This window comes from Rhodamnia argentea, chromosome 8 (genome assembly GCF_020921035.1).
Source record: "Rhodamnia argentea isolate NSW1041297 chromosome 8, ASM2092103v1, whole genome shotgun sequence".
Taxonomy (NCBI): Eukaryota; Viridiplantae; Streptophyta; class Magnoliopsida; order Myrtales; family Myrtaceae; genus Rhodamnia; species Rhodamnia argentea.
The window spans coordinates 5,630,878-5,657,476 of record NC_063157.1 but is presented as its reverse complement, the minus strand read 5'-3'; the positions used below and the strand labels follow the sequence as shown (position 1 = coordinate 5,657,476).

The window sequence follows — 26,599 nt, the reverse complement described above, 5'->3', positions numbered from 1 at the left end:
CGCCTTCGGCATTTTTGGGACGCCCGAGCGGAAAGTTTGTTGCCATCGTTCGATTTCGATTTCGGTTCATTTAAAGCTCGCCGAGAGATTAATCCTGAGCTCATTAACTTGATTTGGACGGAGGGGGTTGCGGCGGTGGGGGGGGGCAGTTGGACAGTGTTTTTTCCTCTGCTCCATCCGCCATAAGTGCACGCGCCGACTTAGCGGGTGGAAGGAATCTCCAATTGCCAGAATGCTCCTTTTTGCCGTCTAATTTGCCAAGGCCAAGTGCTTGTTTGCCAATTTGCCACGACCGTTCTTTGATCTTTCCGGAAAGCAAAAAGGAACCGCAAGTGCCTAGAAGGAAAACCCAACCTCAAATTTATGGTGATTATTATTTGTTTTTTCTTATTTAATTTTTTGCATTTTCGCCCCCGTCTTTTTTTTTTTTCTGGTTGTAACTATGTTTGGAATAGGACAAGGAACTGCGAAGAGAAAAAAGGGCAGGAGGAGACAGGGACCTGTCCATGTGACGCTTTTTGATACAGAAAACGACCTTAAATCTATGCTCATAATCGCGAGATTTGTAATTAAATTCCGATAATCGGTCTTTTGTGCGTAATCTCAAGATCTGTAATTAAATTCGATAAGATTCACTGCAAATTTGCCGGGGTTCCCCAATTGACGGGTTCGATTTTAAGAATCTATTTCAAGCGTTCCTGGGTGTTTATGCACGTGTTGATTTCATTAAGAAATCGAATTTGTTTATTTGATTGTGTGAAAGATATTCGATCAGCGTGTTGAATTCTCTTATATTACGGTCCTTTTGAGAAGGAGCACCAACAAGAAAAGTGAGAAAAATGTGGCGTCTAAATAGTATGTGCGTTACACGCATGCACAAATTGGGAAAGAAAGAAGAAATAAAACAGCGATCATACCGAAATTATGAGAAACAAATCTCGGAAAACTAATGGGCATCAAAATTCTGTTTGTTTCGCGAAAAATGAGTATTTTAGAAAATATTATCTTCATGTCGAACGTTTATATCGCATATAAAAATGAATGAGTGAAAATATTTTCATCGTCCACGAAAATATTTAGACTTATTATAACAAAAATATTTTTTCATGATTAATTATTTTAAGCGATATAAAAAATTATTTTTTAAACTATTTATTTTATTTTTTCCGCAAAGCGCGAGAGATCTACTAAACAGTGAATGGATTTACAAAGACATTTTCAAATGTTGATGACAGCGACAGGACAGGCACTCAAATTGTCTATTGGTTAAAGCCCAAAGGTGCATGAACATCCGAGTGTGGAAAAACAAAAAGAGAAGGCAAGTCACTGCATGAAGATTCTGCCTAACCTTTTTCCAACTTATTTTAGTTGCAGGGGAGGCATCCTCTTTTTCCCTTCTTTCATTTTCCCCGTCGGAGGAAGAGCACACGCCGCGTCAGCGAGGAGGCTGGTTAACATCACACGTCTCCCTTCCACATCAATTCAGCAAAGTTTAAGGAAGTTAACCGAGGTCCCCCCAAAGGCAAACCAAGCAGTAATTAAGAAGCAAAACCCCAATTTTACCAGCCGCACCAAGCAATGGAGACATCTTCAGTTATTGCCTTTGATCTTAAGTTAAACTCGTGACAAAGGTGTGTCTCAGCAGCAATCCACTTTAGTTTTCGTGACTAAGCATGTCACCAACATCCCTATAAAAGTACGCCTCTATATGTCGTAGAGGCATGCGCGGTTAAAGGAAGAGAGAGACGGAATGCAAATCTAGAACTCTATCGGTACACTAGTTGGATGAATTGAAGAGTTAAAGAAACCCATCATGTCTAACAATAAGATACAAACAGGTCACAGATCAATATTCGTTACCATACTGAATATCATCGCCGAATGACAGTCAGAATTTTATGTCCTTGAATTCATTCGAGAAGTTAGCAAAGACAAAAATACAGATCACATTCTAATGAGATTTGCAGTGGAAAAGGCATACAAATGAAGTGCGGTTATGATGGTCTAACTGTTGTTGAAGTTCCCTGTTGATTGGATGATTGACCCCACGGCACAACTGTTGCAGATCAAATTGGTGCAAAATCTCATTGTCCACACAACTCACACTTGCCCCAAAGAAGGTCTTCAATAATGACATAATAAATGGGGCGTCTCACAGGAAAATCTTTCTGCTCATGAGAACTTGACCTTCTTGTAGCTTCAAAACAAGTCAGCTTGATCAAGAGTTAGAACTTGAACACAAACACAGATGTCGATTGCCTCGCCCTCCTAAATACCATGTCCAACTGATAAAGGCATGAGAATATTTTGCCAAATGCAATCACGAACGAAGTAATATTTGCGCGCATAGGAGCCAGCATGGTAAGTGAACCATACCAAGGAAAAGGTATGTCGCGCTGTTCCAACTCCAGAGGGACTCAACCCAGCACCAGAAATTTTCAATATTGATGCCATCGAAACTGCCGAATGTGCTTTTCAATATGTAATAGGTAGCAGGAGGAAAGCCAATAAATGCCAAGACCAAATTAATAGCAGCCCTTGCAAGATTCTGCAAAGTCCCTGCTCTAAGGTCAAGCTTCAAGGGTTGAACCATCAAACACATAGGAACCATCAGTAATGCGCCAAATTCCGCCATGGCAAAATTGATAACCGACATCAGGCAAAGGCCAATGAATGCAGCTGAAATAGTTGCCGATTTCAAAAGCGCCCACTCATGTTTATACCCTTCAGTACCACTGACACCAGCAAATGGAGACCCCAGAAAAAAATATGGAAATAGGAGGCAGACTAATGACAAAATGCCCCAGACTGCTAATTTTGTTACTGGGGTCAAACTAGGTGTCTGACTTATAAAGTATGGAAGCAATGCAACAGTAGTACCCCACAAGTGTACAATAAGCACCTTTTTTACTGCACTTATCCATCTCCATGACCCTGCACTGATAACAAGCTCATTGACTGTGGCAGTTGGAGGAGAAAAACTTTTGGCATCATCCAGACTTGTATCCAAGCGATTTGCTTTAGCATAAAGGGAAGCTGCTGCGACTGGAAGCGGTGCAACAAGGAGTGCAAAAGCAATCATGTAGACTCCTACCGACACAAACTTACTAGGAGATGTCAAAAGATACAGAAAAAATGACTGGTGAAACTTCTCCAGAAGGTTATTTACAGAACGGACAACTCCTTCAATCAACCTGGATCGAGCAAATCGAGAACTTTCAGTGAACTAAGAAATTGATGTACCTCTTCATCTATGAATTTCGCAATAGCAATTTACATGCACAAAAATATGATGATATGTCTTGCGAACTTTGTTCAGTAAATTAAGTGAGAAAGGAAGTGGACGGAATGGCAGAGATGGAGAAACCAAGAATAAGGAAATTAGTTTTTATTTGATATGCTTGGAGGCACGTGGAAAGAAATTGATGTGAAGGGAAGTCAATTTTCTGAACAGACTTTATCATCCTTTGCCTTATGCACATTTCATAAAAAGTAAAGGTTATCATAGAAGAAAAGTGCAAATTTTGCATTCCTCTTGCCTCTCCACCTCAGGACACTACTCAATTTTTCCTAGGTCCATTCATTTTACTTTCCTAAATCCAACCATATAGACAAGCTGAAAAGGAGACTTGCTATCCACTACTAGTTTGATTCTAACAGGACCTCAAAAACCGAGCACAAAGCTTCTCAAATACCAATAATTGCCCACTAAAATGTAAAATTTACTTCTTCGAATAGATGTCAACAACTCTAAGCTTACGGAAGATAATTCTGCCATATATACTAGTATTGCGGAATAATAGTGCCCTAGTTTGGCGTTCTTTTGCTGCTGAGGACTTGATCAAAGAAGCAAGCCCCAAATTTCCTAAGAGTTATCTTAGAAACTTCATTAGAAAATCAAAAGTGAACTTTTAAACCTCTTCACCCTCATCTTGCAATGCACATGCATGCGCACTGTCACATATAGGGCCACAAAGCATGCAAGAGAGTTCTCCGTCGGAACACCCAAATTAAGCGCAAGTTTCTAATAATTTATAAATTGTGAAGGCAGCAAGACAATCCTCATTCTAGGAAGGGCTTCAAACATTAACCTTCAGAGAGAGATCTTTTAACAGTCTTTAAAATTGCAAAAATAAAGAGATATAGAAGATACTGACCGGCCACCTCGCAAAATAAAATCCTCGGTGTGGCCTTTACTAATAGAATAATGTCTTGGTGAAAATTCCAGGGTGACAGCATCGACTTGGTAGTCACGAAAAGCGCCGTGGGGTCCCGTAGGAACACCTAATGCCTACAGATACGTCACAAACAATCATGAATATCTTAAGTTCATCATGTTTGAAATCATCTTGAGAAAATCTTGCAATAGAATAGGCCTTTCCACGAATGATACCATGATGTTTCCTTACTCTCATAGCATAAATTCAGAAACGTCTCCACTTGACACGACCACAAAGTAAGTAGTAAGGTACTAATGGGAAGAAATGCAAAGAGAGCATTTGAACAACCATGAAGATAGATACCTGATAATATAATGAACCGAGTAGTGTGGCAGTACCATCAACATAATCAGCAGCAGGGATACCAAATTTCCATTGAGGGTTTAATCTTCTGGCAATCGAACCCAATGACTCCAGTATTTCAGCTAAAAAACTGAGCCATTTGGTGTCAAGCAAAGAAAACAATTTCCTCACTTTAACACGCAAGCCCTGCCTATGCACAGCTAGATAGTTCACGATATTGATGAGGTCAAGGTTTGGCATCTGGCCATTTGATGCTTCAGCATAGACACCTAGGCTGTCCTCAAATGGCTCATTCCTATCCACAACCTTCACAACCAAGGCAGCAGCCATTGTTCCAGCACGTCTGAAACTATCAGGCGAGCTCATATCCATGGCCACATTCTCCTTCACATCATGATGCGTTGCAATAACATCACATGTATGGGCATTATCAGCACCAAAACCACTAAATGCGGGTGAGTGGTAATCTCTTAACCATGCAGCAACTGAAGCATACTCCCCACACTGTGAATCGGCAATAAGCCAAATAACATCTTTGGCCAGCCATGTGACCTGACTGAGCAGGGAAAACACGGAATATGCAACTCCCAGAGATAAATGATCGGCCAGACCAGAATTTGTATAATTATATGGTGTCACCAGGACAATAGCTTCTTTCCCATCACCTCGGGGGGCTCTAACTATTCCAATAACATTGACACCATGGCAAGAGCAATTAATGTTTTCCTGAACAATTCCGGTATCAGGGACAGAAAAGAAGTGCAGTGGATGAAACCGACTCAAGTCAGGATGGAACTGATGATAACCAACTTCTGCACCCAAGTTGGATATGTATCGCCCTACCAATCTCTGCACTCTGCGTAAAGCAACAATATAATCAGCCAAAAATTAGCAACTGGTTTATATTCAAAACCCTGTATTTTCCCTTTCATTTGTCTTCAGGAAAGGACCAGTTTGAAGTTTCATTTGGGTTATCAATACAAACCAAGAAAGATGAAGATGAAGAAAAAATCAGAAATCAGAGATTGTAAGGAACAATTATAGCTATAATAATTAGCAATATATTATAGCAATTGAACAATCTTAATAAGAAAAAAATTAAAACTAGAAACTGCAGAAACTTGCATGACAACCAAGTGATGATGGGAAGAAAACCTTATTATTTCACTCTTACAAAGCAACATACCAAACATAGAAATCCATAGGAAATGTGGTAACTGGATCCTTTTTATACTATTTCGCACGGACTTAATTTTCTTTCTTTTCTGACGAGTGAGGAATTTATTGATTAATGATATAGATCTAGTACATTAACAATGTGCAAGAACAGGAGAGATAAAAACGAAAAGAAAACGCACAAAACAACAAAAGATGTGGACAGATCAATGGAAGAATTCCATAGCCGCTCTAAAATCAACAAGGACCAAAGAGGATAGGCTTAGGGAAGGGCCCAAGGGGGTGCCAAATTTTTCTTAAAAGCCCCATGCAGTGATGGTTGATGGGCCGTCTCAAGTAAAAGTTGGCCACCCCATCACACTTTTGAACAACCACCAAACAACAACCAACCCCCCCCGGGTCTGACCTTTAACTTCTCTCTCTCCACTTTACAACTAACCTACCATTCTCTCTCCTCAACATTTCCGCTCAGCCCCCATTTAGCAAGTTTGGCACCATCTCTCTCTCTGTACCCGCAAAAGTTAAAATAAGTTGTAAAATTCTTGAAGATAAGCAGGTCTGGTTATTTTGACAACTCATAAACATAATTTTGGTATTAAACTTTAAAATGTAAAATCAAAGAAGAAAAAATCTTTTTGTCCATTGAAAATGATTTTACTCAATTCTCTATTTTTTACTGATCTCAAGAGAATTAAGCACCTTTATTTGACAAATTTGAGGAAAAAATATGCGAAATTTCTCTAGCACAGTACTTTCAAGGTGCAATGCGCTTTTTATCACCTCATATCATAAAATGATAAAAATCAGAATAAAGAATAGTATCAGTAGTACTAATGAAGGTATCATATTATTCATTGTAACAAGCCGCAGATAATAATAATGCTTAATTTGTCAGGATACAGTATGTAGAAGCTTACGTGAGTCCTTTAAAAATTGTTTTTGTCTGTTATTTTTGCATTCTTTAATTAAAAAGATACTTATATTTCAAAGTTATATCAAAATGAACATACTAATAGGGGTATCTCTCAATACCTCTTAAAACAGGACTATTTTGTCGTAGATCTATCTGGTCTGAAATTTTTCCTTAATCGATCAACACTATCTAAAAAATTTCCCTTCACATCAATTTTCCTTCCTGAATATCGTGCTCTCGAGGTCTCAGTAGACTGTTGGTGACACTGCTTCGTTTCATCACTTATCTTGAGTCTCACCTATATCCTAGAAACATACGAGCTCAAGCAGCATAAGGTGCACAGAGGCCACCTTGCTTTTGCTCTCTGACAATAGTTTTTAAAACATTCATGAGTGCAGAAAGAGAAGCAAAGCCCACATCCGTAGCATTGTAAATAAAGATTCGCGTATCTATCTTCAGTATCAAGGCCAGAACTCTTTTTTTATGAGAACACTCCATACAAGCACGCAAATGTAGCACGACTCGTTCACAAGGCCTCGAGCAAAATGATTCAAAAGACCTCTCAAAAACAGAAGCTAGGATTCAACCAAATAAAAAAAAAAAAACAGAAGCTAGGTGTGAGGGAAGCACGTACATGCCTGCATTGTTTGATTTCGAGCTCAATTCACTCAAATCGTTCACCAATCTATTCGCATCAGACGCGTCCTGATTTGAGAGCATCGGGCTCGCAGAACCTACAGAACAATACAAATAAAAACGTGCTCACAAGAGTTCTTCTCAGTTAGAGCGACCCATTTGCTAATTGCACGATGAAGAGAAATGTAGTGCTGCATCTTACATCAACCCTTATAGGAGGAGGTCAAAAGGAAGAAGAAGACAGTGTAAAACGAAGACGCCAATCTAAAGCTTCAGTCGATCAAATTCACAAAGAAAGAACCGAGTATTGACCTGGCATGAGGGCATTTTCTGATATGTAGGTGTTCTTGGCGAGAATCGGCAGCAAAAGCAGAGCCAAAACACCAGAAACACAGCAAACAACACTGCGAAATCCAAAAAAGGTCGAAGCCGCATGAGCTCGCGCTCGAGTCGCAAGCAAAGACTCGCACAAGTAACGACGAGCAGATAATCAAGACCGAGCGCTGGTGGGGGGTACCTGACGAAGACGCTGTGAGATATGAGCAGAGTCCCCAATCGGACAATCGGTCGGGGCTTCGCTTTCGAGGTCTCCGACTCCGCCATGATCGGAAGCGGAGGTTACCGGAGGCCGGTGGTGGCGATCGGAAGCACGTCCGATTGAACGGTGATCTGATCTTTTAATGGTGATTGGGGAGTGGCTCCACTGCTCGCTGACTGCGAAGTAGCAAAGATGGCGAAGACGAAGGAGGCGAAGAGAGGAGCAGCGAGAGCGGCATGAGAAAGACGGGTCGATGGATTTGGGCTCGATGGGCCGGGGAAAATGGGCCATAGGGCTAGCTGGCGGTGGACGTGAAATAGGCCCACACAGATCGAGGGCACCGAATAATCCTCTTCGTATAGGCATGCTCGGGTGGTTTGAGCCAAGGCAAATTCTTGTCTGGGTTCCTGGCTTATGTGCACATTGGTTCAGGCAAGAATTTGACCTTCGAGTCTCGTGCCACATCGACTTCCACGTAAATCGGCATCTGCGATTGCATTTCATGGGCTTGGGCGTGGGCTTGGGCTTGGGCTTGGGCTTGGGCGAGAATTTCTCTTTTAAGTGCCGAGCCACATCGACCGCTCCCCGCGGGCCATCCCCTTCTTCAAGCCCGGGTCGTCTAGTCGGGGTTGACCACAATTTCTCAAGAAAGAGATAGAATTTAACCAGGTAGAAATCCAAGGAGGGATTATTCTGCAGATCAAAGAACGAAGGTAATTCCCCCATTCATACAAAGTAGTTTTTGTTATAGAACATATGTTTTCTGGGCCAACTAAGAAAGAATCCATAAAAAATTGGGATCTGACACCATGATAAAATATGATCCTCGTCGTCAGACCATGCCCTTGAGATTTGATAAAAGAAAAATGCATTAGCGGTAAATACGTTGTAATTCGAGTTGTTATTAGGAATATGACGGATGGTCATCCCGTGGAGTCCATTGTTGCTTGGGAAGAATCGGCTCTGATGGTTGCTGGCTAGGGTATGTCATTGCCTTTCGAGCCTTAGGCCACATCCTCCATTGGCGCCTCACTTCATGCGAGGTTGCCGGCAATCAAATCTAGTCCTTCGGCGGCTGGCCTCAACTAGGTTTGGCTCAATGTATTAGATTTAAAAGAAAAAAGTCAATAAAAGTCCTTTACAACCGTAATTCTTTTTAAACGGTGTTTAAGTCAAAGTAATTTTTCAATGTGTTTTTAAATTACATTTTATCATATATGATTTGCATTTAAAAAAAAAACCCCTTTCACCTAAAGTCCTTTACATTTTTTAGAAGACTTTCCTCCAATATCAAACCAAACGCACTTTATATCTTATATATAATATTTCGAGGACAAGCCACCACCTCGTGATGGTTGCGGGTTGCCCCAATCGCGAGGTGTTTGTACTCCTCGGCCTATATAGATCGTGGGCAAGATACGACGCGTATTTGCGGCGTTCAACTCAGCAATTGGGTCAAGTGAACTAACAAAGGACCCACGGTGAAGTATTTTGAAAAGTACACGGACCATTAAAAATAATAGAGAGACGACTTTGAATTATGAATAATAGTATAAACGCCACCAAGAATGTTATTTTTTCAAATAAACCTCTTAACATGTACTTCTTGTTTGGTTCGGAACAAGTGGTCAGTGTTAACATAACACGTTTAGGCATGTCTACGTATATATTTACATGTTTATACAAAAGCTCGTAGAATAAACATGCTGTGCATGTCGCTTGCTCGATACAACGTATTTGATTTTAGAAGTTGTGATATGATTAATTGAAGTGTTAGGTTAGATCTAAATTTCACATGAATGGATCACGTGCCGATACGATTTTAAGAGAAAGGCAAGAATCATTAGCCTAATATCACGTACCTCGCTAAAAAGATGTAATGAACACATAAAAAGAAAAAAGCCATAAAAAATCTAAAACTATGTCATTCGTTAAGATTTCGTCAATGAGCACCATTAAAAATCTGTTTAAATAGATGGCGGATGGCAAATGGTATTGACACGATTCCCACACAGCTTGAGTGAAAGAAAAACGTGTTGTTTTGGCTAAAAAATCATACGGTCGTGCATTGATGGGTAAATGTGTCACATAGTGACAAATTTGAGATTTTTTAGTTTACAAGAAAATTTCAAGATAAATGTACCATAATTGACATAATTTGCAAGGTTTTTGAAGTAAAAAAAACTTCACGACGAACGTGGGTATAATTTCAGGTTATTAATAATTGTTGAAACGGCCGAGATTTTATTCCCAAAATCAGCAAGCTGTCTAATTAGTCCTTAATTGATTTCTTGTATCACTAATTGATTTCTTGTATTTGATAGTTGTCCTATTAGTCCTATTAGTTAGCTGTTATATTCGCAGAGATTGTGAGAATATTAGATTAGCCTAATTATGAGGAATAGTTGTCTATTTCCTTTTTCGTTGTATACTTCCTTTTATGACCTTGTACATAACTCATATAAGAAGGAGTCTGTAACCTTTTGGAAAAGTAAGGAAAAATATATTTCCTCACTTACATCTTCATGGTATCAGAGCTCGAAACTCCGGCAAACCTTCGTTAGTCTTGCGCTCTTTGTTTCTACCTTATATTCACCATGTCCGATAAAACCTCGGAAAGTATTCCTACTCCTAGCAAAATGCAATCTTCGGAAAAAACTCCGACACACGCCGAATCTCACCCAATTCGGATCACTACGATCAAGCTGAATGGTGATAATTTTCTTCGGTGGTCATAGTCCGTTCGGATGTATATCCGAGGGAGAGGGAAGATGGGATATTTGACTGGGGATAAAACCGAATCAGCAAAAACAGACCCGACTTGGGTTGTTTGGGATGCTGAGAATTCAACGGTGATGACGTGGCTGGTGAATTCTATGGAGGAAGAAATTGGAGCCAATTATATGTGCTTTCCTACCACTAAGGAATTGTGGGATAGCGTAAATCAAATGTATTCCGATTTGGGGAACCAATCCCAAATCTATGAGCTAAAGTTGCGGCTCGGTGAGATTCAGCAAGGAGACGATACGGTCACAAAGTATTTCAATGTCTTAAGAAGGTCGTGGCGGGATCTTGATCTCTTCAACAATTATGAGTGGCGGTCCGTTGAAGCTTTCCAGCACTGTAAAGAGGTAACCGAGGCTGATCGTATTTTTAAGTTTCTTGCGGGCCTTCGTAATGAATTTGATGAAGTTAGAGGAAAGATACTTGGTAGACGACCCTTCCCACCTATTGGTGAAGTATATTCTGAAGTTAGAAGAGAAGAAAGTCGGAGGAGTGTCATGCTTGGTAAATCTAATACCGAAGCAAAAGCCTCTTCTGGAGGGCATTCTGATGCCTCGGCTTTGGTTGGTTCCCAAGCAAATGTTGGCAAGTTGAGTTCTACTACACGCAGGATAGATGAGAAGCCTCGTGTGCGGTGTGATCACCGTAATAGGCCCCGACATACTAAGGAAACATGCTGGAAAATCCATGGAAAGCCAGCATCATCTATGAGAGGCAGCAAGATGGGAAGCGGAACCTATCCTTCGGCCAATGAAGCTGAAACTAATCCATTCATCAAGGAGCAGATTGATCATCTCTTGCAATTACCGAAGTCTAACTCGGTCCAGGGTAAACCAACAGCATCTATTGCCCAAAAAGGTAGTAACGCAAGTGCTCTTTTTGGTTTTTCTCTTGCTACCACTTGGATTATTGATTCGGGTGCCTCTGACCACATGACAAGTCTTCACTATTTATTCAAATCCTACTCTCCTTGTCCGGGTAATAAAAAAATCCGAATAGCCGATGGTAGTTTCTCACCCATTGCGGGGAAAGGCTCCATAAAAATTTCAGATTCTATAGACCTTATGAATGTCCTACATGTTCCTAAACTTGCTTGTAACCTTTTGTCCGTTAGCAAATTGTCTAAAGATTCTAATTGTCGTGTCATTTTCTTTGACTCCCATTGTGAATTTCGGGAGCAGATTTCGGGGAAGACTATTGGCGGTGCTAAAATAGTCGATGGTCTCTACTACTTTGATGAGTCCGTCTTCAATAAAAAATCTCGGGCGTGCGGTACTTCCTGTTCATCTCCTGTCCAAGAACAGATTTTACTATGGCATCATAGACTAGGACATCCTAGTTTTGAATATTTAAGACATTTGTTTCCGTCTTTGTTTAAGGGTGTAGTTTTGTCATCACTTCATTGTGAAAGTTGTCTTCTTTCTAAAATTACTCGAGTCTCTTATACTATGAAACCCTATCGTGCATCCAAACCTTTTTACTTAATTCATAGTGATGTTTGGGGTCCCTCACCTATTACTACAATAACCGAAAAAAGATGGTTTGTGACTTTCACCGATAATCACACACGCTTGAGTTGGGTCTATATGATGAGTGCTAAGTCCGAGGTTGAAAAATTGTTCAAAGATTTTTATCACATGGTTGCAAATCTCTTTCAAACTCAAATCGGCATTTTGCGTACCGACAATGGCACAGAGTTTTTCAATCGGTGTTTGGGGACTTTTTTGAGGGAAAAAGGTGTACAACACCAATCCTCTTGTCGTGACACACCCCAACAGAATGGTATTGCTAAAAGAAAAAACATGCATCTTCTTGAAGTAACTCGTACTCTAATGTTTTCTATGAATGTTCCTAAGTACTTGTGGGGCGAGGTCGTGTTGATCGCATCATATTTAATTAATCGAATGCCTACCCGAGTTCTTCAATATATCACACCTTTAGAGTGTTTCAAAAAAAAAATTCCAACAGCCCGTATTCATTCGGATTTGCCTTTAAAGGTCTTTGGTTGTACTGTTTTTGTTCATTTACCCGCTCCCTTCCGATCTAAGCTTGATCCTAGAGCTATAAAAAGTGTTTTCATTGGATACTCTCCAACTCAAAAGGGCTACAAGTGTTATGATCCTCAAACCAAAAAAACCTATGTTAGCCTTGATGTCTCGTTTCTTGAACTACAACCTTTTTTCGGAAAAAAATTTCTTCAAGGGGAGCGGGATAGTGAAGATAATTTTTTGGGTGTATCTCTTCCTAATCCAGTCCCGATTTTGACTCCAACCGAATCTATTCTATCTCTTGTGTCGGCCCAAACACCTTCTCTGCCAAAAAGTATTAATGTTTCAAAGACAGGGGGAGAAAAAGTACTTGATTCCGAGTTTCGGGTTTATTCTAGAAGAAATACACTTCAAATGGCAAGAGACCATCCCATTTTGGAACCGCATCAATTTGAAGCCCCGAAAGATGCCTCCTCTCATCCTTCCGGTAATTCTGATCCCATTTTACTTTCAAGATCTTCTTCCGATTTGAATCCTTCTATCCTTGATATTCCTATAGCGCTTCGAAAAGGGGTAAGGTCTTGTACTCAGCACTCTATTGCAAATCATGTGTCCTACCAAAAGTTGTCACAAAATTATAGAGCTTTTGTCGCAAATCTATCTCACATATATGTTCCTAGAAACATTCAAGAAGCCTTGAGTAATCCAAAGTGGAAAGTGGCAGTAGAGAAAGAGATAAGGGCACTTGAGAAAAATGGCACTTGGGAGTTAGTTGATTTACCGAAAGGGAAGAAGATAGTTGGTTGCAAGTGAGTGTTTACGGTAAAGTGTAAAGCGGATGGAAGTGTTGAGAGGTACAAGGCCGGACTTGTGGCAAAGGGATTCACACAGACTTATGGAGTTGATTACCATGAGACATTTGCTCCGGTTGCTAAGGTAAATTCTATTCGAATTTTATTATCCTTGGCTGCTAATTTTGATTGGCCTTTACATCGGTTGGACGTCAAGAATGCTTTCTTGAATGGTGACTTGGAAGAAGAAGTCTTGATGGATATGCCACCTGGTTTTAAGGAAGAGGACAGCAAAAAAAGGGTCTGTAGACTAAAGAAAGCGCTGTATGGATTGAAGCAATCGCCTAGAGCATGGTTTGAGCGGTTTGGGCATGTTATAAAGAGACTCGGCTACTGTCAAAGTCAAGGAGATCACACCATGTTCTATAAACACTCAAAGGATGGTAAAATTGCTATCTTGATTGTTTATGTCGATGACATAATATTAACAGGAAATGATATCAATGAACTAGAAAATCTAAAAAGGAGTTTGGCCGTTGAATTTGAAATTAAGGACTTGGGTACTTTGAAGTATTTTCTTGGTATAGAAATTGCAAGGTCTAAGGAGGGTATATTTGTTAATCAACGCAAATATGTGCTCGATTTGCTAAAGGAAACAGGTTTACTTGGGTGTAAAGTTGCAGATACACCCGTGGAACCCAACCTAAAGCTAGAACTTGCAAGGAACGAAGAAGTAGCGGATCAAGAACGGTATCAAAGATTGGTTGGGAGGCTGATTTACTTGTCCCACACACGGCCGGATATAGCCTTTGCGGTGAGCATGGTAAGCCGGTTCATGCATTCACCAGGTCCCAAGCATTTTGAAGTCATTTCTGGGATCTTGCGATACTTGAAGGGATGTCTCGGAAAAGGTTTGATGTTCAAGAAGCGGGGACATCTACGGGTAGAAGTATATACTGATGCAGATTGGGCCGGAAGTATTTCGGATAGGAGGTCTACTTCTGGTTATTGCACTTTCGTTGGCGGTAATCTTGTTACTTAGAGGAGTAAGAAGCAGAATGTGGTGGCAAGAAGTAGTGCTGAAGCCGAATATCAATCCGTAGTTCTTGGTATGTGTGAGGTGATGTGGATTAAAAAGATTCTGGAAGAACTGAAGGTTTCAAATTCCACACCAATGAAGGTCTATTGTGACAACAAAGCAGCAATTTCAATTGCACATAATCCGGTCCTCCATGATCGTACATAACATGTGGAGGTGGATAAACATTTTGTTAAAGAAAACCTTGACAGTGGACGGGTTTGCATGCCATATATTCAAACAAATGAGCAAGTTGTTGATATACTTACGAAAGGGTTACATAAGAAGCAGTTTGACAAATTAATCGACAAGGCGACGATGGAGGATATTTTCAAGCCGCCTTGAGGGGGAGTGTTGAAACGGCCGAGATTTTATTCCCAAAATCAGCAAACTGTCTAATTAGTCCTTAATTGATTTCTTGCATCACTAATTGATTTCTTGTATTTGATAGTTGTCCTATTAGTCCTATTAGTTAGCTGTTATATTCGCAGAGATTGTGAGAATATTAGATTAGCCTAATAAGGAGGAATAGTTGTCTATTTCCTTTTTCGTTGTATACTTCCTTTTATGACCTTGTACATAACTCCTATAAGAAGGAGTCTATAACCTTTTGGAAAAGTAAGGAAAAATATATTTCCTCACTTGCATCTTCAATAGTTTTATCAAAAAAGAATAATAAGAGAAAAAAACAGAAATATTATCGAAATGGCACTCCTTTTTTATATGAAAAATTTCAAAAAAGAGGCCCAAGTGTCCTCATTTTCTCAAACAAGGGTTCGAAGTGAATTTTATTTCAAATAAGGGCATGAAATGCCTTAATTGTGTCAAAGAATGGCATGAAGTGGTTATAGTTCTTTCAAATAAGGGCATGGCCTTATCGGCCAACTGACCAAATTTTTCGGCCTATCGAGGGTATTTTTGTAAAAATACAAATTTAATCTAATTTTTTATTAAATTAAAATAAAATAAAAAAAGAAAATTAAAACAAAAAAACAAAACCAAAACCAAAACCAAAACCAAAAACAAAAACAAAGGTGGGAGGTCAAAACCTCCCGTCTATGGTCGCCGCCCCATGGTGGTGGGGCGACAGCTGTGGCCATCGGGGTCGGCAACCCCGCCGACCCGCAGAGAGGGCCTACTAGCTCTCGCTTAAGTCGGGAGAGGGCCCCGACCCTCTCCCAACCCTCGCTCAAATTTGGGAAGGGGCCCCCGCTAAGGGGCCGACGACCTCGATGGCCATGGTCGTTGCCCCACCACCGGTGGGATAGCGGCCACATGCTGGTTGTGTTCTTCCTTTTTTTTTTTTTTAGTTTTTTTCAAAATTTCTTAAAAAATAGAAAAATGAAAAAAATAAAATAAAATAGTAAATGATCAAAATGTCACTAGCTAAAATGACTTTGACCATTTTTTTGAGACTAATATAGTCACTTTAGGTCCTTAGTTGAAATAATATGTACTTCGGGCTCTCATTTGACATAATCAGAGCATTTTTTTTGGAATTTTCCTCTTTTTACGCGAAGCGAAAAAGCATGAATAGCAGCGACGGTCGGAGCCAACCGTTGTTCAATATCAACAGCCAACCAAAGCTCGCCACGTCTCGCCGTGTCTCCAGCCTCTCCTTCCCTCCAAAAACCCCCAGTGGCCAAAACCCCCGGACGCTAGGGTTTTTCCTTTTCCGAACTCAAACTGCCTAAAATACCGACATCAAGGACACCTGCAAATCTTCTTCTCAGTCCCTGTTTCTCCGCGGAGTCCATGTAGCCAGCGCTCGTCTGTTCGCTCCAAGTTCATTTCTCAATGTCGCGATCGATCCCGGCGATGATCGGTCCGCTGTGGCTGTTGCCGTTGCTGATGATGGCGGCGGTGGAGCGGACGTCTTCATACGTGAGCTCGGGTCCTCACCTCGCCGACGTGAACATCCTCTTGCCTCCGAGGATGACGCATCCCGTGGAGTACAGGCTGCAGGGGAGTGATGGTTGCTTCAAATGGTGAGTCCGTTTCGCGTTCACAAAGCACTGCTTCTCGTCGGGTCTGTTGGTTATTTCCTTTTAGCTATGTTTTAGCTCAGTGTAGTTGTCACGGTGTACCAGCCAGCCAAGTTGCAAGGTCTATGCGCAGAAAACGATAATGTGCCATGTGCGAGTGCATATGCGCAGCATGTTTCTTTCAAGTTATCCACCATTTGATTCATCTGCAGTCTTCACACATGTGGGCTTTCAATGGAATTTCCTTTGTTGACTGAGGAAGAAACGGGTGCTTCTGTGTCTGTCCGCACTGCAATCCGACTGCACAGGCCTCGCTAGCAAAATACTCTTGAGCCATCAGATTGCTAGCTTGAGCCCGTAAATTGGCTTGACTTGGGATTTGTCTGTTTCTGCAGATATGTTGACAGAAAATGAAGCCTTTCAGCTTCTGTTAGCTAGTTCTAATGTTGTCGATTTACCCTTTAATTGTATTTGCACATTGGAGGACTAGGGAGGTAGGGGAGGGAATAAGGCAAGTGAGAAAAGAGACTGATGAGCGTTGCAACTCTGGAGCAACTTGTCATGCCTATTTAGGCATGGTGCTAAGGGGAGAGGATTAACTTTGATTCTGGAAAATTTTTGAGTCCTATAATGTTCAAATTATACGCAAGTGACAAATCACATGTTATGTGATTGGACAAATGGTGATTTTTCTGCTTTTAATTCTTCCCAGAATTTAATAGGAGTTACACACTGTTAAAATAGTTGAAGATGACGCTAAACATTGCATCCTTCTACAGGACATGGGATCATCATGATATTTTATCTGTTCTGCCCGAGTATAACACAAGCAATCGCTGCTCTACCAGTGCACGGATAAGATCAATTGCGCCGTACAATGGTCGAAAGGAGACTGCGATATATGCCACCGATATTCACACGGGGATTGTAATTCGATGCAAAGTTTTCATAGACATTTTCTCCAGAATCCAGATATTTCATAATTCTATCAAACTTGACTTGGATGGCCTTGCCACTCTTCGTGTTCGTGCCTTTGACAGTGAAGGTATTGGAAGTTTTAATTGTATCCACTCATGCTTCACTAGAAGGTTCTAAACTGCTGATGATCATGTTTTTGTTGACTGCTACAGCTTCATAAGATCAATAATTTCAGATAATTAATATCTTATTCTCTACATCTTTTGTTGACTACTACGTGGTTACATTTTACTGCCTCGAATCCTGGGAATCATATTTTGTTTGGAAAAGCCTGAGAAGCATATCTTAATTAAACCCTCACTAGTTTTGTTTGTATTAATGTTTTGTCCATTCGTGTTTGCTCAGTCGTTTAGTATGATTAAGAACCTTAGAATTTTTGAAGTTGTAACTTATATGTTTCTCTTTGTTTCTGTTAAATTAAAAATTGGTTTTGGTTACAAGTGATTGTGAAGAATCATTGCATGCAGAGGATGTGCACATATTTTCGTAGATGGGCATGCGAAGTTGTGAGGCTAATTTGACTAGACGGTATTGTTGATGCATTCCATATGGTCAGCCTAAATGTTTAATAGATGCTTCAGTTCTGGCTGTTCCGTTTAGAGAGTAGAGAAGTGAGATAATAGATGACTTTGAAATTCTCTCGATGTCCACTGACCTGCAGTTGTGGTGGATGTGTCACTTAACCGATGTTCATGGGTTTGAGAGAGTTTTGGGGGGTGGGGGGGGTGTGGGTGGTTGGTGGAAGTGGGTTCTGCCTGTTGGAGCACAGGAGAGAAGGGGCAACAACGTAACTGCGCATTATGAGTAGTGGAAAGTCAATCACTTTTAGTTCGAGGATGCAATGCCCATATTGCATGTTTTCAACAGTATATTTTCTCAACAAGAGTGTTATGTGCCTGGGTGTGTGTAATTTAGGGCGCACTTATGTGTGAATGGATTGGTAGACAATGCATACCGCGATCTCATTGCTTTTTGAACTGACCAGCAGTTGTGGGTGTGTCTCACTTAACCGGTGTTCATGGTTTCGAGAAGAGAAGGGCGGGGGGGGGGAGGAAGAGGGAGAGGGAGAGAGGGGGGGTGGAAGTGGGTTCCGCCTGTTGGAGCACGGGAGAGAAGGGGCAACAAAGTAATTGCGTATTATGAATTATGGAAAGTCAATCACTTTTAGTTCGAGGGTGCAATGTCCATACTGCATATTTTCTATGGTATATTTTCTCCATTTATTATCTCAACAAGAGTGTTATGTGGCTGGATGTGTGTATTTTAGGGTGCACTTACTATGCATACCGCGATCTCATTGCTTTTTGAACTGACCAGCAGTTGCGGATGTGTCTCACTTAACTGGTGTTCATGGTTTTGAGAGAGAGAGAGAGAGAGAGAGAGCGGTTCTGCCTGTTTGAAGCACGGGAGACAAGGGGCAACCAGTAATTGCACAGTTGTGGATGTCTCACTTAACCGGTGTTCATGGTTGAGAGGGAGAGGGTTCTGCCTGTTTGGAGCACGGGAGACAAGGGGCAACAAGTAATTGCGCATTATGAGTAATGGAAATTTTATCACTTTTAGTGTGACGAACAATGCCCGTACTGCATGCTTTCAACAGTAATTTTCTCCATTTATTTTCTCAACAAGAGTTTTATGTGCCTGGATGTGTGTACTTGAGGGTGCACTTATGTGTGGATAGATTGGTAGTTAATGCATACACGATCTCATTGCCTTTTGAACTCCCAATCTAAAGCATTTCGCTATTGCAGAGAATGTCTTTTCATCCCTAGTGGGTTTACAATTCATGTGGCAGCTGACACCTGAAACCAACGGATTCCCTCATCACCTTATTCATGTCCCTCTGAAAGATTCTCCACTGAGTGACTGTGGTGGAATGTGCGGTGACTTAGATATCCAGATAAAACTCGAAGATAACGTGAGATTTCTACTTGTTGACAGGAGACTGATTCGTTTGACCGCATGCGAAGTTTCACACCTAATGTTTCTCTATGAAATCTGCAGGGGGTGTTCGCGGACTTTTTTGTGGTAAAAGGAGTTGGGATCGGCCATGAGATTGTTTCGGTGCATTTGCTTGAACCTGAATTAAAGCACATGGCTGATGAGATTGTTTTGACTGTAGCGGAAGCCATGTCAATTGAACCTCCTTCACCTGTTTATGTTCTAGTCGGTGCTTCTGTTCATTACATTCTGAAACTTGTCCGTGGAAATACTCCTCAAGGTTGTCCTATATTAATTGTTTTCTCCTATTATCTACAGTCGCATTACCAGATATATTTTCCGCACAATACATTACTGTATATGCTAGAAAGGTTTTTAGACCATTGCACCAACATGATGCCAACTTGTAAAAGATTAATTAAATAGTATATGCAAAATCTAAGATTTCATGCATTTTTAAAACTGAGAGAGTATCACTATCTTATCATCTGTATATGAGGAAAAGGGCTGCTCTTGATTGAGATTCTCCCATTCTTTCTGTTTGATGAGATATTGCAGAAGTCAAGAACACTGTGTTTGCTCTTTACCTTCATAACCCTGCTGAGACTGAAGAGACACATATAAGTGGACTGGCTCGATATTAAGCTTGTCTTTGAGCATTGTGATCGACTGTCTCAGCTTTCTTACTGCATAGAGAACTCATATTGAATGATATCCTCCTACTTCTCCCGGTAGTTATACTCATTGAGCAGCTTTTCTTGCAAAGAAGCTGCTTTTTTATGTTTTTATTCTAACAAAACTATTTACCGGTAAAATTCTGCTGGCTTTCAATCAAACTGTCCTCATAAATTGCGTGGGTTAGATAATATTAGAAATGTTGGGTATCTATCCTTGGTCAATTTCCTTCCAGTGATACCTTCCTCAGATGTTTTAAAGTTGTGAAACTTCTCTAAGAATTTAGATGTTGTCTGACTCGCAATCTCGGATGTCTGTAGCAAATAATTAAGTCTTTACAGCATAATGTAAGCGTCCCAGGGTCTACTATGAAGCTTGAAAAAGGAGGAATATCTATCCTAATTATTTTGCTGTACCATCGCACAGTCAGCAATAAAACATTAGCCAGGGAGAGCTTTTCTAAAACCCACAAGGTCTGTGATTCTTGTAAACCTCCACTTAGAGATGTTGGACCACTTTTAAGCAAGTATCAGTTGGATCGGTACTGCCTCCTACTATGTGATCGGAAATACATATATCCTTAGCCTACATTGGTATTTTGGTACAAAATACAGAATGGCATGGGGCTTTTGGACAGGCCCCTAAAACTGTCTTTGATTTGTAGCGTCTTTTTCACTGTCTTGGATTTATAATGTCTTTTTCACTTTTGGCATGTCGTGTGGATTAAACAAATAGAGAAGCATCCTTGAAGCTCATTTTGTGGTCTTCTGTTTCTTTCCCTGACAAATTTCATCTACCAGTTACCTTTCATTAATTAAATTAGGTACGATGGTTTGTTAGCAGCATTATTTTGTGTGTATTAAGAAGAAATTAATGCCATTCTCTTCTGGTCTCACCATTTTATAATTTTTTTATTTTATTGTTTGTTGCAGTGGTATCTTTACCATCTCCTCACTACCGGTGGTCAACCCTGAATTCTTCGGTTGCTCATGTGGACCCTATAATGGGTGTAGCTCATGCAAAAAATTTGGGGATCACAACTGTTATTGTCGAGGATACAAGGGTTGCTGGACACATGCAAGTGTCATCACTTAATGTAGTTGTACCTGACTCCATAGTTTTGTACATATTACCTTTGTCTAATAATTGGGAACCTATAGAAGGTATTGAGGCTATTCCATCTGTCACACGATGGTATCTGGTCGCTGGCCATCGATATGTTGTTCATATAAAGGTTTTCTCACAAGGACCTGGCTCACAAGAAGTTTACATCACAGAGGTAGGTAGCACAGTTTTTGCTTAACTCTAGTTGATCTAAATGTTATTGAGGTGTTTGTGCTCTGTCTAAGTGTTAATCTAGTCTAAGGAAAACTAAGTGGTCAAGGGGCCTTTATTTCATATTTTGAGTGCATATATTTAGGCTCTTTAAGTGTTTCTATGATGAGTCCTTTTTACTTTGCTGTAATCATTTTGCGTTCTCTGCGTTGGTGTGCTATTTGCTGTATATTTGGCTTTATATTAAATTAGTCCATCACATTTGACCTAATCCATATTGATGTCCCTGCGGAGAAAAGAGAAAGGAACAGGCATTGAGATTGGCATCCGATGACTGTTTTCTCCCCTTAAAAGAGAAAGGAACAGGCATTGAGATTGGCATCTGATGACTATTTTCTCCCCTTAAAAGAGAAAGGAACAGGCTTTGAGATTGGCATCTGATGACTGTTTTCTTCCCTTTGTGCTATACACATTTCTATCTTCCATTTCTTTTGGGTTAATATTTTGCAGATTCTATTTGTTGTTTAATGGCATTGTAGTTGTTCGATATATAGTGGTTTGGGCTTTGGGTTGATGAAAACGTTGTTCCTTCTGTGTAGAGTGATGATCTCAGTTTGTATGACCACCACTCTGAGAACTGGGAAGTATCTTTGGTGTCAGATGATATTGTGGTGGAACGTGGTTGGCGAAATTCTAGAATTCTAAAGGCTGCTACTCCTGGACTGGGAAAACTAACAGCTTCTTTAGCTTACTCTGGCGGGAGTCCTGGATCAAAGGAGGTCTCTGTCATTTAAACTAATCCAGAGACATTTCCTTTCTTGATTTGCGCACTTTTTTGTTGCAAAGAAGAAAGAGGAGAAGCTTGTTCATTTCAGGAACTTATTATAAATTACCATTATTTAGTAGGCTGAATTTTTTATTAGAGGAAAGAGGTAGCCCGATTTTATTTGTTTCGTCTTTCGTAGGTTCTGAAAATTGCGCAAGAAGTCATGGTCTGTGATAAAGTGAAGATTATTCTGGACAAAAGAAGTGCCACCTCTGACAGTATCATGCTTCCCTGGGCCCCCGCGATTTATCAGGAAGTGCAGTTAAAGGCTGTAGGAGGTTTTAAGTTTCCTACCTGTTCTATTTCCTGGACTTTAATTGGGTTTTTCTGTTCTTGATGAACTAAGTTGACTTTTATAGGTTGTGCAAAGGTGGTCACTGACTTCAAATGGTATTCTTCGGACACGGCTATTTTGTCTGTTTCCACCTCTGGCGTCGTCCAGGCAAAGAAGCCTGGTAAATCTACCATCAAAGTACTATCAGTTTATGATTCATTCAATTATGACGAGGTATAATACTTACAAAATTTATTTGTCCCTTATTGTAGTAAATCTCCATATTTGGTTATTCTTACATTCATTGTAGCATTCATAAAGACAGTTTTTAAATGATCCAGGAGTAATCTGTACGGTACATGCTGAAGCTGCAGATTCTCATGGCTGAAATAGATTCCACAATTACTACAACTAAAATTGTAAAGAAAAACTGCTTGGCTAGTCCTGTTGCATATTAGAAACCATGAATCCCTACAGGAAAGTTGACTTTCTTGCTTGTGCATGCGTTTAGTAGGAATCATAATTCATTTTTGTTCCTCTACCATTCGTGTTAACTACGGCACTGCACGGGTCGATACGGACAGCGCCTAGTATCCACCGTTTACGTTGTCCTTGTTTCGTTTATACCATGGTCATGAACAAAGCCAGTGTGACTCGCATTGTCTGTAAAGATGAGCGTATAGACTGGTCGGTTCAACTGGGTGGACCAATAAATGGTTTGTAGTCTGTCCAGCTCAGCGATCAAACTGCAAGTGATAACAAATCGGATTGCACTGAAATCAACCTGCTTCAACCTAGTTTTTGGAAAAAGTGGGTAAGGTATGTACCTGGTGTTTTGAACCCGGTATTAAATTGTCCTTGGCCATAAGTTTCTCAGACTCTCACCTGCCCATCATTGTTGATTATGGTACAGACAAGGATGTTATTATTGTTGGAGGAAGAAGTATCAGATTGAATTTATCTAGGAATTATTGATTCTGACATGGTTCGAAATTGGGATATGTAGTCCTGGTGGCATACTTTGTATGCCCTCAATCACCGGGGGCCAAGCTTTGCTGGAATTCCAAGTTCAGAATAACTATACTTAATAGTTTGAAGTTTGCACTGGACCAAATACTGGTGACGGCAAACACATAAGAGCTCTAACAATTCTAGGATTTTGAAGTTTGAGTCTAGACATGATTTCAATGCTATCTTAATAGGCATTCCCTCATTATATGCCCTTCTACAGGTGATTGTTGAAGTTTCCACCCCGGCTGCTATGGTTATGCTGCCAAACTTCCCTGTAGAGACTGTTGTGGGATCACACCTTAAAGCTGCAGTGACCTTGAAAGCGTCAACTGGTGATGCTAATCCCAGTCAGTTTGAATCTTATTTGATAATTTTCTTTTTATACTGGCTTGTTGAAGTTACCTGTCATTTGCAGGTTCACATTTTTATAGATGTGATGCTTTTGGTTCCTTCATTAAGTGGAAGGCTGGAAGTGAATCATTCATCATTGTCAATGAGACTGGAGAAACAACTAAGGTCCAGAATATAATAGATGATGATGATGTCAAGGCCGTGGTCAATGGTCCACCATGTTCATGGACCTATATTTATGCTGCTGGTTCAGGTCAAACTCTGCTGCATGCTGCACTGCCGAAAGAGTATCACCATTTCGATCCTTTCTCACATGGAACTACTGCTTTGAAGGCTTCATCACGTATAGCGGCATTCCTGCCCCTTGTTTTGCGTCAGGTTGGGGATGGAAACCACTTTGGTGGTTACTGGATTGATTTTGCTCAAGTCGAAGCTGATGGATACTTGGAAAGTTTAGATAAAATATATCTTGTCCCTGGAACATATGTTGATGTTATGCTTCTTGAAGGACCTGAAAGATGGGATGGAGATGTCGACTACATCGAAACTGTTGAGTGCTTGGATAAAGAACCTGCTAATTTGAAAGATCATAATCTTGTTGAGCAGCTTCACAGCAGTTATAGAAGTCTGTACAGAGTCTCATGCCAACTGTTAGGAACTTTTGTGAGTATCTGCATTTTTTCCTGGCTTTACATCGTATTTGTTGGAATGGTAGATAATCACAATCCTTCTAGGAAGGGGCCAATACAATAACAAAACAAAGAGGCATTGAAATTGAATAAACTGAAATGGGCGAGATTTCGGGTTTTTTGATTTCGGTCAGGATTGTTTGCATGAAGTGAGGGCTCAAAATGGGTTCCTGGTGTTGACCAAAAACATGAAACGGTCTAAAACCGAATTATGCTAGTGTATAAACTTCCTTTACTCTTTCTTTAAACTATATTTGTAGTGAATGATTAATATCTAATTTAAATTTTTAAAAGATGTTGAGAAAAAATGCTTTAAGGAAAGGCTGCGAAGAAAAGCTGACAACACTACTCTTTTATGTTCGATGTGATTATTGTTTGCTCTGTTTTTGTTCCAGCAACAAAATTCATGTACTAATTGGGTTGCTCTGGGCCTTTTAGCAAAACCAAAACAGTCTGGCCTGTTGGCACCCCCAGATCCATCTGCTAAATAGTCCTCTTTGAACTCAGGATCTTGTCTTCAAACGTGGTAATTTAGTTGGTGTTGACCATCCTTTGCCAGCAATTGGAGAAGCATCTTTGTCAGTCATGTGTTCGTTTCCTTCCTCTATCGTGTTAATAGCAGATGAACCTGGTACGCATTAGCTTTTTAATTCACCTGTTGGTACGGATGTCTTGAGAAGTCCCTTGACATTCCGTTTTCCACATTGCAGTCAATCGGAAAGGTGCTATATTAAGTGCTAGCCAAGCAGAACGCACTCCAGAAAGAGTTCGTGCGACCCCTGTTACCGTGGCAAATGGACGCACAATTCGCGTAGCTGCAGTCAGTATTGCTAGCTCTGGAGAAGTTTTTGCAAACTCATCTTCTCTTGGTTTGAGGTGGGAATTGAGTAACTGTGACGAGCTGGCATTTTGGAATGACAATGATGATGTGGAGAGGGCTCAGTCTGGTTGGGAATGCTTTTTGGTTTTGCGCAATGGATCAGGACTGGTACTGTTTGACCCCTTACGTCCATCTTTCAGGTTTATTCACAATATAGGCGTAACCAAGAATTTTCGGTTTTCCTTTCAATAAGCAAAGATGGTATACTGATTGCTGCTGCATTTCTTCTTCCCTTAAGGTTTAGGGTTCATTTATCCTATGTTTGCAGAAATTGTCGGTCTAATTTTGGAATCAGGTTAGGCTTGTGCTCATGCATGGTTCTTTCTTTGCTCTTTTCCCCGAATCATACTGTTAAAATATGAATTTTGCGGGGACATACACTTAGCTATAATATTTTCTGTTGTCCTTACATTTGAAACCTGCAACAGATCGTACTAGTGAGAATGATCTCCCTTTTATATGCATATTACATCTGGGTGTATTCCTGAGATTCATATATTGATTGTCAGTGTATTGTTCGAGCTACTGTGGTTGGATCTGATCAAATCACGAATTCTGATTATCTTGGGTCTGAAAGTTCTCGAGAAGTCCTCACAGATGCTATGCGCCTACAGGTAAGCGCTCTGAATAATCTAGCACTCGAGGGGATACTAAAGTCGTTGCATTTATGTCATCATTGCCTTTGTTTACTGCTTTCGAATCACCTGTTATCTGACCATTCAAAATTTTCGTTCTGCATTTGTCAAAATATGCAGCTTGTATCAACTTTGCATGTTAACCCTGAGTACAGCTTGCTATTTTTCAACCCTCGTGCTAAGGTAAGCTAATAACTGCAGATTGTCCCTACTACATCCCATTTTCTGTTTTAAGTGGATCAACAGTTCCTGAGTGATTTGAAGATGAAAGATGTATGTCATGCATCTGTGCATTTTGGATGTGTGAAGCACCATGTCCTAGGGAGGCAATTTTGTTAGGCAATAAGTTAAATGAGATCCATGAAAACTTCAACAACTACAAAATGCGGTCAGAAATAAACAAAAGGCACCTGTTTATTCTGTATGTGGATCACTCCTCTTAGCCAAATCTTCTACATCTTCCTGGATCCAGACCCACTAATGCTCTGCCATATCTGGAAAATTGAATGGAGGCTTTAATAGCAAATGCATATTTACCCACAGGGTCATCTGCAATGTTCCCATTCCTGATAATTTTTGGGCAGTAGCCTCCAACCTTTTGATTTTTTTAGAACTGCCACTTGACGTTCATTTTTCTATCAAACTCGTTCAC

The 26,599-nt window shown here is 40.4% G+C and overlaps 2 protein-coding genes across 4 annotated transcripts in view; one reads left to right on the top strand and one right to left on the bottom strand.

The window, feature by feature from the left end:
• Window positions 1-1,798: 1,798 nt before the first annotated feature.
• On the bottom strand, window positions 1,799-7,993 carry LOC115741234 (glycosylphosphatidylinositol anchor attachment 1 protein). Its single transcript, XM_030675035.2, has 6 exons — window positions 7,766-7,993; window positions 7,561-7,652; window positions 7,247-7,346; window positions 4,524-5,379; window positions 4,158-4,291; window positions 1,799-3,194 (listed from the first exon to the last, which is right to left on the bottom strand). The coding sequence occupies exons 1-6, from the start codon at window positions 7,849-7,851 to the stop codon at window positions 2,321-2,323; spliced, it is 2,142 nt and encodes a 713-aa protein (XP_030530895.1). The 5' UTR covers window positions 7,852-7,993; the 3' UTR covers window positions 1,799-2,320.
• Window positions 7,994-16,013: 8,020 nt separating this feature from the next.
• The window catches only part of LOC115741151 (nuclear pore complex protein GP210), a 30,473-nt gene continuing 19,887 nt past the window's right edge, over window positions 16,014-26,599 (top strand). The window contains exons 1-14 of one of the 3 annotated variants that reach the window (XM_030674896.2): window positions 16,014-16,415; window positions 17,192-17,457; window positions 19,142-19,308; window positions 19,395-19,611; window positions 20,939-21,285; window positions 21,881-22,060; window positions 22,247-22,385; window positions 22,467-22,615; window positions 23,613-23,724; window positions 23,808-24,406; window positions 24,940-25,063; window positions 25,143-25,420; window positions 25,822-25,926; window positions 26,068-26,130. In XM_030674896.2, the coding sequence (XP_030530756.1) occupies window positions 16,225-16,415; window positions 17,192-17,457; window positions 19,142-19,308; window positions 19,395-19,611; window positions 20,939-21,285; window positions 21,881-22,060; window positions 22,247-22,385; window positions 22,467-22,615; window positions 23,613-23,724; window positions 23,808-24,406; window positions 24,940-25,063; window positions 25,143-25,420; window positions 25,822-25,926; window positions 26,068-26,130 (2,937 nt within the window). In that variant the 5' untranslated portion in view covers window positions 16,014-16,224. The remainder of the gene's footprint in view (window positions 16,416-17,191; window positions 17,458-19,141; window positions 19,309-19,394; window positions 19,612-20,938; window positions 21,286-21,880; window positions 22,061-22,246; window positions 22,386-22,466; window positions 22,616-23,612; window positions 23,725-23,807; window positions 24,407-24,939; window positions 25,064-25,142; window positions 25,421-25,821; window positions 25,927-26,067; window positions 26,131-26,599) is intronic. The other 2 variants (XR_007199604.1, XM_030674899.2) reach the window with 2 other exon arrangements.